The sequence below is a fragment of the Onychomys torridus genome, chromosome 23 (genome assembly GCF_903995425.1).
Source record: "Onychomys torridus chromosome 23, mOncTor1.1, whole genome shotgun sequence".
In the NCBI taxonomy this organism is placed as follows: Eukaryota; Metazoa; Chordata; class Mammalia; order Rodentia; family Cricetidae; genus Onychomys; species Onychomys torridus.
In genome coordinates this window covers 6,610,269-6,625,972 of record NC_050465.1, presented here as the reverse complement: position 1 = coordinate 6,625,972, position 15,704 = coordinate 6,610,269, and the positions used below count along the sequence as shown (strand labels likewise).

General features: G+C 50.3%; 2 protein-coding genes across 2 annotated transcripts in view; both read right to left on the bottom strand.

Annotated features, from left to right (window-relative positions):
- Positions 1-4,869: 4,869 nt before the first annotated feature.
- Prlh (prolactin releasing hormone) lies at positions 4,870-5,601 on the bottom strand. Its single transcript, XM_036173667.1, has 2 exons — positions 5,502-5,601; positions 4,870-5,030 (listed from the first exon to the last, which is right to left on the bottom strand). Exons 1-2 carry the CDS (start codon positions 5,599-5,601, stop codon positions 4,870-4,872), a joined length of 261 nt encoding a protein of 86 aa, XP_036029560.1.
- A 4,320-nt stretch (positions 5,602-9,921) lies between these two features.
- Positions 9,922-15,704, bottom strand: part of Mlph (melanophilin) — a 56,779-nt gene continuing 50,996 nt past the window's right edge. Inside the window, exons 15-16 of the mRNA XM_036172730.1 lie at positions 14,881-14,981; positions 9,922-11,135 (exon numbers count right to left, since the gene is read on the bottom strand). Coding sequence (XP_036028623.1) covers positions 11,109-11,135; positions 14,881-14,981 — 128 coding nt within the window. The 3' untranslated portion in view covers positions 9,922-11,108. The remainder of the gene's footprint in view (positions 11,136-14,880; positions 14,982-15,704) is intronic.

The following is a 15,704-nucleotide window of genomic DNA, read 5'->3' as shown; positions in this document are numbered from 1 at the left end:
GATGGTGATTGTGTTATCTGCATTCAGAGTTCTCATCCTTACAGAGAAACCCAGGTCCAGGCCCTTGTCTAGGGAGGAAAGCCCCAGAGGGTCTCTCTCTTGACATGTGCTATGACAAGATGGAGGTATTTCAAATGTGGCCATTTGGGGCGCAGAGCTTTTTTGTTTGTTTGTTTTTGTTTTTTGTTTTTGTTTTTTTGTTTTTTTTGGTGTTGTTTTGTTTTTGCTTCTAGGAGTGTGATAAGCTGCTGAGTCTGAACAATGAGACACCGTTATTGGGTATGGTGATATCGGCCTCTAATCCCAAGACACACAAGGTTGATTCAGGAGAACCACAAGCCTGTTCTGGGCTGCATAGTGAAAACACAAACAAAGACAAAACAAACAAACAAAATGAACAGAATGGAAGAAACCCCTGAGAACACCACCAAGCGGAACACGGTTACCTCACTGAGGAAGGTGGCCCCGCTGTGTCCACTGTAAGTGCAAACAGACAAACGGGACATCCTCTTTCCCACTTTACTCCCACTTCTCAGCAAAGTGAGCTCAGGCTGGCCAGGGGCTTGTCTGTGCCTGGGGTGTGCCCTCTGCTCTCATTGGCTTTGCCTGGAAAGAACCACCCCAGCTTCCTGCCTTCACGCTTCAAGTGGGGCTCAGTCCAGAGAGAGCCTTGCCTGGGTGGGGACTGGAGAGAACATCCTGGGTCCACTGCACTCCTGGAGGGTTCCAGCTTCAGTTCTGGGGCCAGGAAACAACCCTGACTTTTTGGGTACTGATGTAGTTCCGACCTGACCTAGAGGAAACTCCTGTGGCCACTTGACCGATGTGAGTCCGGCACTGAAAGGCTTGTTCTCGTGATCACCAAGGAAATGTCATGTGCTGCTTGAAAGAGTCCCTCCCACCCTTCCCTGGCCTGCTTCCTAGTGAAGCTTGTTGATGGCTGTACATCTGCTTTTCTGATTCTAGAGAAGATGGACAGTGACCACATGATGATGCTCTCCAAGTAAAATAGGGGAAGTGAATATTCCGGCATCCCAGGCTGTCCCCCTCCATCTTCAAAGTCTCCATCAGGCCTGGGGAATCATCCAGCAAGCAGGCAAGCCCCTCCTAGAGGTGATGAGAGGCCCTGGTCACCTATGACCACTAGGTGGTGTTCCAGTACCACCCAAGGCAAATGCTCTGTCCCAAGTGCCTAGAGAGACTCAGGTGCAGCTAGCTCTTAAGAGCAAAGTCATTGCTTTGAGGAAGCAGGAAGTGAGGAAACACCAGGGAGATTTGTAGGGTGCTTGTTTGTTTGATTGTCAATCACCTCTCTATCTTGACTGGTGAGCAATGCTCCCTTTGACACACTCCACTAGAAAGCCCAAGACTGGACAGATCTGGTACCATGCAGCTTCTTGCCTCCTCCCCACCAGGTAGGTGAAACTCAGGGATGTCCTGGAACTACACTGGAGAAATCTCTTATGGCTGAGAGGCAGGGTCCCAAGCTCAGGGTCAAGGTTAGCAAGTCAAGGAGGGACCCAGGATGCCATCAGAGGACCCAGGGCCTTTGGACAGTGGAGCACAGTGTCCAGCTAAGGCCCGGGTCCTTTTCTATGACAGTAAGTGCAGGAGCAGAGCCAGGCACACCACCAGGGGGACAATCGGCATGGATCATTTTAAAGAACAGTTCACTGGGTGCTTCAGAAGGTCAATGTTATGACTAAAGGCAGCAATAAGAAATAAGATCAGGGACTAAGAAAAATAGGGCACAGGCACAGGCACACACACACACACACACACACACACACACACACACACACACACGTAATTACTGACTTTTCCAGGCTTGCATCTTGTCTTATTCTTGTGAGAAACATGCTGAACTATTTGGGGACAGACAATGTCTGCAGCTCACCACCCAGTTCAGGTGATTCTGGGACACAGAGTGGAAGGGGGAAGACAGCACACAGGCTAGCTGATGAGTCCAGGTGGGCAGGATAGTCATTACAACATCTTTTGGAATTTCTTGCATGTTTTAAACCTGTTCCAAGACTGTGGAAAAAATGAATATGCCTCCATTCATCTTTCTAAATAAGGAGATGGTCCGTTCCTGGAGAACAGCTGTGGGAGATAGTCCTCCAAGACAGAAGCTATTACTATTACCCTAAGAGCCGTGACTGTTACCTGCAGGGAACTGTCAACAAGATCCAGCCTGCATAGAAGGGGGGGGGGTGGGGAGGGTCATTAGACCTTCATCTGAGATCCAGGCACTCCCTGTGTCACCCCCCCCCTCAGCTGCATGGCATTTTGCCCCAGATGCAAGTGGTTTTGGAAGATGTACAGGGAGTGGAAAGAACCGAAGGGCAGATGGCATGTCTCCCTAGGCAACAGTCACACAGCAGAGGCCCTGAGCACAGCCTGAGCAGAACAGCTTAGACAGCGGACCCCCGGCTGAGGGCCAAGATGGTCTGTGGGTAGGATGGCACTTTCTGAGCTGGGAGAAGACCAGCTCAGCGTTCTGCACTTGGCCGGTGGGGCTGCTAGAGGCCACTGGCGCTCCTCTGTGCAGGCGAATCTCATCGCTGCCCCAGCTTCCCATGAAGCTCCTGCCTGAGTGTCCCCCTTTGCCAAGGACACTGGTTGTGTTGTGTTGGCATCCCCCTTACTCTGACTCAGTTACCCAAGTCCAAAGTCCAAAGTTTGGGTATAAAGACACCCCATGCGACTTAAAAGGGGCTTATAGGATCAAAATGGTTGGGGTAAAGTCTCCTGGGGATTTTCCTCTAAGCAGGAAGGAGGGTGATGTGACCACATGTGTTAGTGGCTGTCAGGATTCTGCAAAGGGACAAGGAACAGGGTATGTTCAGGGTGGTGAGGGACACCATGTGTTACTGTACTGGTGGAGTCAAGTAATGCATTTGCCCAGACAGCAGACGTAGTACTGAACACGAACCCAACGGACGGCACAGGTTCTGGACAATGGCACTATGAGCTTCCTGGGCTGTAGTGAATGTTCTTTGTCCTGAAGGGTGCTGGGAATGGTGCTCTGGGGATGGAGCTCCTAGGACCATCTCTATATCTTCTAATTTTTGCAGCAAACCCAAAATAGCTCTAAAAGTTAGTCTTGGAAATATGCTAAGAGGAGGACATGGGTCACACCAGGGGAGTTATGCTGCCTTTCTTTGGGACCAAGTATCTTATATACTGTAGTGTGTGGTCCCCCGAGCCTTATGCAGTGTGCAAGCTGAGTATGCGTTCAGGGTAGCTTGGGTGGGTGGGAGCTTGTGGGATCAAGTGACCAAGGAAGGGGCACCCCGTTTCTGGGCAGTGGTGTGGCTTTGGGGGAACAAGAATTTACAGGAACACTGATATCAACATCCCCTTCCTCCCATCAATTTGGGTTATTAGGGGATCAGGCCAAGCTCCTCAGGGCCTGGTAAGGAGGGTGTCTCAGCTGTTTTGGGGGCAAGTCGGAGCCTTTTCTTTCCAAAGAGGCTACTGGGCTCTGAGCTTCTTTCCTGGCTAACCTCCCACGAGAGAAAATGCCACGCCTACGACAGTGTCGCCCGTGTGACAAATGCCTTGGATAAGGTAGTTACGTGGGAAAGGGGGGCTCGCGGCCCTCGGGTCTATGCCCCCGGCGACCCCTCATCAATCTGCCTGAATCAAGGTGCCAGGCTACACGGAACCACGCAGATCTGCTTGCAGAGGCTGGCTGGCACTCTGCCTTCTTCTCTTTGCAGCTGTGATTATTGCTGTTTCCTTGTGTATTAATTCCAAGAAGTTAACTCTTAATGTTCCTGATGTGCCCCATAAAGAGAGTAATGATTCCTCAAAAGTGGCTTCAATACCCCCACCTATGATTCAAGCTCTTAGACAAACAGTTCAAGAGGGTCCCTAAAGTTTGGGGGAATTCATGAATGATTTAGAGCAGAAAGAACTTATGATTCAGAAGGACGAAGATTCTAGCAAAGAGAGAATGAAAGTAAAGGTTCAGGCACTCACAGGCAATCAACATGCGCAGCCGACAGCAGCTGCGAGGAAGCAGTTACAGGAATTAGTCATTCCTACAAGAATTATTCAGGGACAAATAGAGTTTCTCATCAAGGGTTGATGGTGGCAACCCCCTAACTTTAATCTTAGATACAACAATTATTTAGAGCCATTACCTTTTACGGGAGCTTATGACGTACATGGGAACTGATGGGTGAATCATAATGGTATGAAAACAGAATGGCATAAGTTACAGTTCATGGAAAGATTAGCTAGGTACCGAACCCCCTGGTGCGTTCTCACCCACAGGCAAAGGTTAAAATATTTTCACACAATTGAAACCATGGTTAGAACAATGATGGAAAGGGTTTAATTTTGATACAGAACAAAGGTGTAGAAGGAAAACTACAGCTAGGGCCGTAATGTTCTCTGTCCGGATGAGGAAACACAAAAGAAAAAGTAAAGGCTATACTCATGAGATCTGTTAATCATTCTGAGAAAAGTGTGTAACTACATTGTTGATTCTATGTCTGTCACCCTACTGGCCAATTGCCGTGTTTCCTCAAGTAACTGTATAAAATTCACTGCTTGGTCTGAGTAAAATTGCAGCAGCTTCACAACATACTCTCGTGTCTGTGGCTGTCTGCCACTCACCGAATCCCACTTATCCTGAGTACCTTCACCCCGTTCTCCCTCAGTCTGGTGGTCCAGCTGAGATCCAGTCCGCAGCAAGAAAACATCTTTGTTATCACACAGCTACAGGTGGACAGTGAAGAAGGCAGCACTTTTATTAGATTAAAGGAAAGCAGAGAAGAGAGGGGTGGGGGAGGCTCTGCAGGGAGAGGAAGGATGCTCTCGGGCTCAGCATCACTGTCTTCAGGAGCTCGGCTGTGGTCAGTGCTGAGAGAACGTGGCACCTCCATCCAGCGGGAGGCAGCTTAGCCGGCACCGCAGGCCGGGCACGGTGCCATCCCTCAGGGCTGCCCTCCTCCTGCCGAAGCGGCCCACAGGCCTGATCCCACGGCCTGTGTACCAGGCTGGATTGATGTCAGGGGCTGGAAAGGAAGGATCCAGAGCAGCATATGGGATACACGGCACACAGGTGCCGTGTCTTCCACACTGAACCCCTAAGCTGATGGGAACCAGGGCACCAGGCCATGTTGGCACCCAACCTGATGAAACTGGCCAGGGTGTTATCTGGTTAGTGGTATGGCTTTGGGAAATTAATTTAGATGTACACCAGGAACGACATTCTCTTCCTGCCCCACTCCATTCCACGCCCCCTCCAAGTTCTTAAGGGACCCAGCCAAGATGGGTAGGGGCATAGCGAGGACAAACCAATCTGGGGAGGACCATTCAATAGGATCTTATTACCAAGAGGTCAGCCTCTAGAGTGAGCACATGGCAAGGAAGCTTTGGCTTAGGAGATGGTCAAGCCCCCACTCAGGTGCTGAGCACTCAAGGCATCTAGGGAGGGTATGGAGGGGAGGGCGGGAGAGGCTGCCCACCACAAGCCTGGCACTTACTGCGTGTCTCCATGGAGTGCTGGTGGGCTCGGCTGGAAGCTCCTGGGAAGACCAAGGCTAACAGCAGCAGGCACAGAAGCCACGCCCTCAGAGTTGCCATGCTTCTGGCTTCCTCGATGATGCCCTGGAGATGGGATCTCACAGGGGATGGTGTAGCCTGGGGGTTGAGGTGTAAGAGTAAGTTGTCTGCACAAAGCTGGGACCCTAGGTTGTGTGTGCAGACGCGCATGTGTATTTGGTACATGTGTGTGCACATGAGATATACAAATGCATGTGTTTGGTGCACAAAGCCACACTTCTCAGGAGAGAGGTGTGTGAGCTGTGAACAGGTGGCTGCCTTGGGACATTCTTGGGCCTGTCTGTCCATCTGTGTGAGGAGCCAGGAGGTAGGCACCCAGGTCTTGGTGGGAAGCAGTTTTATGGGAAGGCCTCGGGACAGCAGAGGTGGGGGAAGAATTTGCTCCACCTCAGAGGTAGTTAAGGGTTTGGGAGTTTGGGACTTCACTGCCCCAGGATCTCCTCCACACTTGCCCCAGGATCTCCTGACATTGAGAGACAGGCAGGCCATGGAGGACACTTAGCATCCTCTATCCTTAGTGAGTACACACTCCACCGCCCCCACAGTATCCTATAACTTCAGACCTAGTTTGCTGAGACTCCAGAATGAGTGTGTGGCACCTGCTTCTCCTCACAGCCCTTTTGAGTAACAGAGAAGAGGGCGGATGCTGTGTGTGGGAAGGAGTACTCTGCTGGAGCACCCCTCCTTGTCTGCACCCCTGACATTTCAGATCCCATTAGAAGATGCTCTAGGGCCTCAAATGCTTCAAGGAAGACACTTTAGCTGACCTTGACTTCCCAGCCCCTCTTGACCGCACAGAAAGATCTGTCCATCACAATTCTTTAAAACGCCCACTCCTTCCTCTTCACAGCATTGCTGGGGTGTCCCATACAGGGCAGGGGAGCCCCAGCTAGAGGAAATGGAGGTGCCACCATGAATCATTATAGAGACTTCATCCACTCAGGCTAGGTGATGGATACCCAGAATGCTAGTTGACCCTGATTCCTGAGCTCCAAGCACCCACTTTCTGGAGCACAGCAGACCTTTCTGCTCAGTGTGTCTTCTGGGCTCTGCTTGAGAAGGTGTCCCTCAGTGGGACGCCTCCACCTGCCCTTCGTCATGGACAGCCCTTCAGTGTCAGAGCCCCTAGGAGTGGGTGTGATCTTGGACCCCACACCGTGGGTAGCTCTCTCTGCTTGTCCTGCTTGGTCTCCGCACCTGGGGGAGCATGGCAGAGAAAAGACTTGCTGGCAGTCATAGCACACCCCCCCCCCCCCCCCGCCCCAGCACTGCCAAGCTACTCACCTGCTGTCCCTTGAGTGTAGCGACAAGGCTGCCTGGGTGTGAGGTGATGCCTGCCTGCCTGCTCACCTTTTATAGGCCAACAAGGAGGCAATGGACGCCCCCAGCCCCTCCTTGAGATGGCGTCTTTGCTTATAGCCAGCAGTCCCCAATTGCGTCTCCTCCCTCATCAAGACACTTCGTCTTTTTGCTTTCCTTTCTTTTTACCTTGAAAAAAAAGAAAAAAAAAAAAACCCAAAAAACTCTCACCAGCGGTGTGATTTGTTCCTTCCTGAATTATATAATTTCATTTGGGCCAAGTGGCTTTAAAACACATTAACCGCCCCTCTTCACGCTCGCCTTTGGGCAGACTCTGCAGTTACGCGTCCACCCATCCTCTCAATGGGAGGCGGCCATGGAACTGAAATATGGCCTGTTCTGAACGCTCTTCTCCTCCTTTCCTGCCTCACCTGAGCCATGGCTTCCTGGAATGGTGGCCAGGAAGTCCCTCACACCCAGGTGGGTGCTTCCTATTCTGGCTATCCCCTCAGTTTGCTTATCCACACACGGGGTCTTTAGACACATTTCCTCTATTCCATCCTGAGTCTATGACTTAGAACACACCAAGTTTATTTATTTATTTATTTGTTTATTTATAAAACAAAGAGAAGACTGGTGTTGTGGTATACAACTGTAATCCCAGCACTCAGGAAAGTGAAGCAGGAGGGTGGCTATGACTTCAAGACCAACCTGTTCCAATAAAACAAAACAAAAAAATGAAAACAGAGAGAGCTTCTTTTGTTATAAAGAAAGTTAAAGGTGGTACTCGGCAGTGTTCTAGCTATAATCGCACTGCTGAGGCATAGCAGAGACAGAAGAGCCCCAAGGCTCATTGACCAGTCAACTTAGCCAAATTGACGACCTCTACATTCAAAAGAACTTGGAGAAATGATTGAGAAAGATACCTGGCATTGATCTCTGGTGTCTACGCACATGTGCACAGGGTCCCCACATAAATGTGTACATACGCCATACCTCACACATACAAAACTTCTAAAAAGCAAGTTTATTTTGCTGTAAAGGAAATTTACAAGTAATGAGAAAAAAAATTAGTGCACTTAAAAAGAGAGAAAAGAGCCCAGATAATGTGCAAAGGCTAGTGTTTTCACTCCAGGTGTGCCTTCTGGTGAGTTTCCTGCACCTGTTGGGTAGACTCATTCTGTTCACAGGTGCTGAGCCTCATTCTTCTTACCATCACAGCCTGGAATTGTTAAAGTACCTGTAGATCTATGCTGTTGAAAATATCTTGGACCCATCACCACCAATATCAACAGATTATATGAAATATCATTTAAGTACAATAGAACATTCTCGAAGGAACTATGTATGAGAAGAGACAAAGCAGGTGGACTCCCTGGGATCATCATTTCCTGGCCTCCACCAGATGTGTAGGAAAAGCTTCAGGCTGCCACCCAACCCTTTGGGGACTCGGTCAATGCAACATCTGTGTTCTCAAGGCATGGCTGCCTTTTCCTTAGCAGAGGGCTCTAGCCAGTGGGCTCGTTGGAAGATTTGGTAGGAGGTGGGTATGGTAAGGAACTCTAGGAGGATGGCATAGCCTGTAGATTAGGGTCACGGGGAGCTTTAAACATTTGCTTGGTGCTTTGGTTCCATCTGTGGATAGATCGGGCATTAGCATTAGTGTTAGCCCAGCCTCCCACCGTTTTGAGAACAGCCACGGTGGGGGCATGCTCCTGTCTTGGGGGTGGGTCTTGTGGGAGATTTTCCCAGATGTGTACTTAGTCATAGGGCCCAACAGGACTTCTGTGAGACCTTGGGAGTGGGAGTGAGTGTCCTGATCATCATTGTGGGGCTGGGTCTGTCTGTCTGTCTGTCTCTGTCTCTCTCTGTGTGGGATCATGGATCCTTTTAGCAGGTGGCTTTATCAAAGTGTAGTATGGACATAATGCCCCTCTGAGGGTCCTATAGGAGCCAGCAGGCGGGGTGGGAGACAGCACAAGGATCTTGGTCTCAGCCCAGTCTCCAGTCTCCTCCTCACCCCTTACTTGATGGCACCAGGCAAAGGATCTGTGGAATTGAGGGACGCTTTGGATGGCTGGTGATGTTCCAAAGGCAGGTGGCAAGGCACAGGGGGAGTGTGGCCTGTGCTGCTCTTGTAGTACTCCACAGAACCCCAGCTGCAGGCCTGGCTGGGGTACTTCAGAGCTGAGAAGTGGGATGCCCAGAGGGTTTGACCACAGAGATCAAGGAGTTTTACCCTCATCTTATTGACGGGCCGTGGATCCCAGGACAGGAGAACCAAGCAAGGACTGTTGAACTAGCTTTGGGCACAGCAGAGGGCTTAGTCATCCAGCAGAGGCCTGCTAGAGGTGACCAGCACTGAGACTGCACATGGCCCTAAGTAACTGCCCTGGGGTCTGGGATAGTGAGTTGTGGCTGGCAGAGGAGAACAGTCAGAGTTATAGCTGAAGGGACCGTGACCATGGAACATCGGCTGGAATTCTGGACAGTTGACAGACAAAATGAAAAGCGGGGATGGGGGTGGGGGTGGGAGGCTGGCATGTGGAGTGTGGAGAGGGAGAGGCAGAGTCTGTGAGGGTGTGCCTCCCCCTTGACTCCCTGAAGCTGGATGGCTTGTGTCCCTGGGTTGCAGGAGAAAGCCCTGTGTCTTTCCCCATGCTCGATGGATTTCTGCTCCTTGCAGTAAATGGAACCCCATTTGAACAGGACGCCCTGGCCAAGGCCTCACCTCTTGGTCTTCCTCTAGCTTTCAGCAGTGATGAGGACCCCACTGTTTGGGGGTACACTGCAAAGCTTTGAGGTCTTTGAACTCTCATGCTCTGTAATGGGTCAGACAGTATCTCCCCAGTTCACACCCACCTAGAACTTCAGGAGACAGTCATCTATGGAAGTGGGGTCTTTGAAAGTGTGTTGACTGAGGCAAGCATACTGGGTAAACTGAGGCGAGCATACTGGGTAAAGGTGGCCCTACATGCAACAAATGGTGTCCTGGCAAGAGGGCAGCCCTTCAGAATCACATGAGGCAAGGGGGCAGGCATGAAGGTGAAGTTGGGGACTGATGTCAAGGTGGACTGGGATGGAGGCAATCCCAGAAGGAGGAAGAGGCACCTACCCTCAGAACTGCAAATCCCACAGACACCTCAATCGGACTTTCGTCCTCTGAAACCCAGGAGGGCACATTTCCTGTGGGTGCGATTGGCTTAGGTTGCAGTATTTGCTAGAAGGACACGGGAAATGAACGTGGGACCCCTGAGATGTGGGTCTTTGAACAAGTAAGAGATTTCTTCCTGAAGTTCATTCTCAGAGTACACTAGGCTGTTTGTGGCTCTGGCCTGTGTGTCCTCTATACTCCTAGGCTGTGACACAAGCTGATGGGAAGAGGCAGCTCTGGGTGTAGGAGACTGTCTCCCTAGGGTGTCAGGAAGGCTGTGAAGAGCAGACTATGCAATCACGAACAAGATTGGTTCTGATGCACTTGGTGTGGAGAACCTGAATTCTTGACGAATTCCAAAGCCGTCATTTGTGTGAGCTACAAACCTAAGTGTAAAGCATGAGCTGTCTTGAAAGTGAGGTCCCTGTGTAGTATACCCCCAGGGCCTGTGTTAGAGGCTTGGCCTCAATGTGGTCCTGCAGTTGGTGGTTATGGTGGCGGAAACTCTGGGGTGGGGGTCGGGGTTAGGGCTCCTGTCTGTGACCCACAAGGAAATGTGAAGAACAAGGTCTGTGTGGGTGAGTGAGGAATCTAGCCCCCTCATTCACTGTCTGTAACTGCACTTTCTCCCATCATGCCCACAGACACTCTTGTATCTGTCTCTTTCCCTCACAGTCAGGAACGTGAACATGCTCAGGGCCTCCATTCCATCCGTGAATGTGGCTCAATGAAGCCAAGAGACGGGGCTAAAGGATCACAGCGAAAGGGGATCTGGGTGTCCTGATAGCATCATCCAAGGATAAAATCACATCAGCTTGTATCTCCTGGGTCAGAGGCTGGCAGGCACCCTGGCTCTGGTCAGTGGCCTGGTGACAGCTGGAAGTCTGAGAACTTGCTATGTCACAAGTGGACACTTGTTCTTCTTATTTCTCACTGGGATGGTGATGACAAGCAACTGTGAGCATCAAGAGGCACAGAGCCCGTGGGGACGCGATGGCCGTGGGGATGTGATAGCCGTGGGGAAGAAACAGTTGGGGGTGCTTTGTGGTACTCTTCTGTGTCCGTGTGTCCCCTTTTAGGGCTGCTGGGCCATCACGGGTTTCTGCAGAGCACAAACACACACATTCATTTAGGTGTGCACATGGGTTCATGTGCAAAGTCTACACACAGATGTAAAAAAAACTATTCACAATTATGTGACAGATACAGATGTAAGAGAAACATATACATATATAGGTGTTTACACAGGTGGGGATATAGACACATACTTAGATATACGTATGTACACACATGTTGACACACACAGATATATACACCATAGATCTAATGTATGTATATACAGAGAGACATGTGCTGTACACACAGACACACACAGAGGCATGTACACTGACACCCATGTGGGCATGCACAGACATACACACCAGCGTGTACATGACACATGGATACACACATAGACACAGATATAGATATGTATGAAGAAAAACATATGTGGGTGTGAATACACATAGACCCAATCTCAGGCATGTGAATGTACACTCAGTACACTGGTACACTGGCAAGCCCCCGGTTCTGTGTATTCACATGTGCACACACTCTCAGTTGCTTGTGTTTGTACCAGCCTTAGTTGATCCCTTGGTTGCTTTTTTTGTTTTTGTCTTTCAATACAGGGTCTTTCTACACAGCCCTGGCTGTCCTGGAACTCACTCTGTAGCCCAGGCTGGCCTCGAACTCACAGAGATCCACCTGCCTCTGCCTCCTGAGTGCTGGGATTAAAGGCGTGCACCACCATGATTGGCTTGTTTATTTTAACTTTTCTGTAACTCTGTTTTCACTGTGTGCATGGAAAACATTTGACACTCCAGAGCTTTCAATGACAGGGAGCTTGATTTCAAGACAGTTAAGATTTAATTGGCAGGCATGCCCTTTTTTTGTCCTCAGCTCTCCTTGAGAGATGACCACCCCCAGCTATAAGGGTCAGACTCATTCCTGGCCTCAGTGGAGTATAGGGCATCCTGCCCTACCACTGGCTGCGGTGTGCATGCAGACTCCTGCAAAGGCGAGGTCCCCAACCTTGTGAATGTACATCTTCCTACTATTTCTGCGTCTCTATCTTGTGACATGCTGGCCTTTAAACATGGAGTTCATGACCGTGAGAGGCCATGATTTGTGTGGACTCCCCAGTAGGGTCTATACACTGAGAGGATGGACCGGGGTACTGGCTTCATTCTGTCTTTTGAGGAAGAGGAGCTTGCAGGGTGTGGCGGGTTCATTGAGCTCCTGTGGGGAAGCTTTCTCTGGAGCCTGGCCACAAGCCTGCCTGGCCGCCACCTCTACTCAACTGTGGTTTCTGCTCCTGCTGCAGCTCTTCCAGAGATGGGGGAGGAAATTTAGAAGATGCCCTGGATTATCTTACTCAGTCCCATTCTGCTCATGAGTATATAGAACACAGGGAACAGTGTTAGCAGCGGTTCCCAGGACACAGAGGTCCCCTCTCCTGGAAAGGGTTCAGGGCATCCAGGCCAAAGCACCTACTTAGTGGCAGAAGAAGGGCTAGTTGGGGGCTTGAGGGGTGCACCATTTCATCATGTGATGCCTACATGGACTGATTAGGGTTGGTGCTGGTTATAGAATTCAGCGAAAACTCGATTGCTGAGCACACATTAAATTCTAAGCAACAGCAAAGAGCTCACTGGTACATGGAGACCTGTCCTTGGAGGAGGTTCCATTTGGGATCCAAGATTTAAAGAAACAGTGTTGTCATGAGCTATGAGCGTGACATATGGCCTGTGCAGAATGCTGTTGTGAGGGGCCTCATGCAGAGGACAATGCCTGAGGCCATCCTTGATGCTATGCATTGAAATACCCTTCCCTGGCAGTCATTAATTAAATCTAGCCTAGATAGCAGGAAGACTCAGACATACATTTTAAATCAATACTTCGACCATCCCAAGAGAACTACTGCCTTCCCTGTGTCATGGGTGACCAACTCCAGGGCCCTGTGCATGCTGAGCAGACAGCCTTCCATCAAGCTACACCTCTAGCCCAAGGCAATTTTTTAAGAATAAACCTGGAGCTCAGTCTCCTTGGACAAGGTTTGAAGAATTGAGCCAGACAGATCTCTGCTCATTCATGAAACCAGAAGTAAGCTGAGGTAGACATTGGACAGTGTACTGGGTTGGTAAAATAGGGGGAGGGAGAGATTCGGGGGCAGGGGTTGGCATAGCTTGGATATAGGGTGTCCCTCAGGGTTCATATATTGGAGGTTTGGTCCCAGTGTGGTGATGGACCTTGATAGGCAGGGCTTAGTGGGAGCTCTGTAGGTCATTGGGGGCATGCCTTTGGAAAGGATTAAAGACATTTTCTTGGGGCTTGGGGAGACGGCTCAATGTTTGAGAGTACTTCCTGCTCTTCCAGAAGACCTGAGTTTGGTTCTCAGCACCCACACTCACGTGGAAAAAAAACCAGCTGTACCCCCAGCTCCAGGGGATCCAATGGCCTTTTTGCTGGTGCCCACATGTGGTATTGTGTTCCCAAAAATATTGTGCAGGCTAACAAACTTATATGGGGTCAGAGAACAGGACGGCCACAATATGAAACATGAGTATAGGCAGTGGTAGCACACGCCTTTAATCCTAGCATTCCAGAGGCAGAAATCCCTCTGGATCTCTGAGTTCAAGGCCACATTAGAAACTGCCAGGCATGGTGACACACGCCTTTAATCCCAGAAATCCAGCCTTTAATCCCAGGGAGTGACGGCAGAAAGCAGAAAGATATATAAGGCGTGAAGACCAGAAACTAGTTAAGCATTTGGCTGGTTCAGCATTTGGCTGGTTAAGCATTCAGGCTTTGGAGCAACACAGTTCAGCTGAGATTCATTCTGGATGAGGACTCAGAAGCTTGCAGTCTGAGGAAACAAGACCAGCTGAGGAACTGGCGAGGTGAGGTGTCTTGTTCTGTTTCTCTGATCTTCCAGCATTCACCCCTATAACTGGCCTCAGGTTTGTTCTTATTAATAAGACCTGTTAAGATTCCTACTACGCCCACACACATGGCACGTCCTGGCATATACTCACACAGACACACACCCTCACATAGACACACACTTTTTAAAAGTCTGCATCTGGCCCCTATTCCTCTGGAATGTTCCTTGCTCTGTGTCTGGTGAAATGATCTCTCCTCACAGATATTCCCACCATTATGAGCATCTGCTAAGAAGTGATGCTGGCATTATGTCCTTGAACTCTGCAGAACTGTGAGTCAGGTAAACCTATTTTCTCTGTAAGTAGCCTGCCTGCCTAGTGCATTTCATTACAGTCATGAAAACCGGACTAACACTAAGTGTGTTTAGGCCTTGATTGTCACCGTCACCAGGAGTATCTCCAGAGATGAGGGCCACAACCTTGTTGTCTGACAGGTCACAGTGTCGTGTTTGAGCGGAACTGCTGGGCATGCTCCTGACTCAGTGCGGAGGCCTAAGGCAGTTCACAACTGTTCTTGTGTCCAGTGCTCATGTTGCTGAACTGAGGGCCTCAGGGGTCAAATGGGGGTCTTCAGGGTCCACCCTCTGTATCTAGTGGCCCTGCCTGGCCTGAGGGCTCGCCGGAGAGCAGCCTTGTAGCTTCTGGTTCGCGACCCCTTCCCAGAGCTGAGCCTGCCCCTTGGGAACTGGGTGCTGAGTGTTTCTGCCATCTTCCTGCTTGCTGTTCTCGGGTGCTTTAAAGAAATGTCTTCAGTTCTCCTTTTACAGATTGATGCTTACCCCCAGCTCCCACCTCTCTTTCTCTCTCATCTAAGACTCAGTATCAAAACGAGAAGCTGACAGGTCACGTGGAGAGAGGAGACATTACCGCGAAGATGTGGCTGGCCGTCCCTCTCTTCCCGTTAGGGTTCCTCTGTGTCAGAGAGCCACGGTACACTGATTTCCGATCAAAAGAACCACCATCTATGCCTTTGGGAAAACAGAGGGGAGGTGCTTAATCAGCCAAAGACCAATCAAAAAGAGTTCTTCTCTACCTCAGACACTGCACGGCACCGCACCATCAACGTGGACATGTCTTCTGTTGAGGAGGTTTCACACTCTGCAAAGAGCACTCAGTGGTTGTGTGAATACCAGTTCAGAATGCTTCTATCTCTTTTAAGAGCCAGGGCTGCTAAGAAAGTAGGCAGGGCCAATGGGAAAAAGGGTAGTGCCAGCGAGAAAGGAGGCGGGGCCAATGGGAAAAGGGTGGGGCCAGCGAGAAAGGAGGCAGGGCCAATAGGAAAAGGGTGGGGCCAGCGAGCAAGGAGGCGGGGCCAAAGTATTTAGGTTGCGGGAGCTGGAGTTTGTGCCTTTTTCTCCGTGGCCCTGGAATAACAGGAGACTTAGGGCACTTGGGCCAGGGGCACATGTGTCATCTGTCATGTAACTCTGTGACAGGACAAGGGACCTGAGGGGAAGGGTGCTGGGACTCTGGTCCTCAGAGCAGAAGTCTTTTAGGACTGTGGCTGCAGAGTTGAGGGGTTTGGCCTCCAGCCTTAACCAACTGTTTGTGTTTAGGTGAAGGGGCTGGACAAAAACCTATACCTGCATGGCTCAGGGGGAGTTTCCTGACTGAGGGAGTGGGCTCGACTCACAGTACTCCAGAGACCTGACAGTCTTCCTGGACCCATATTCAGTGATTGCTACACATCA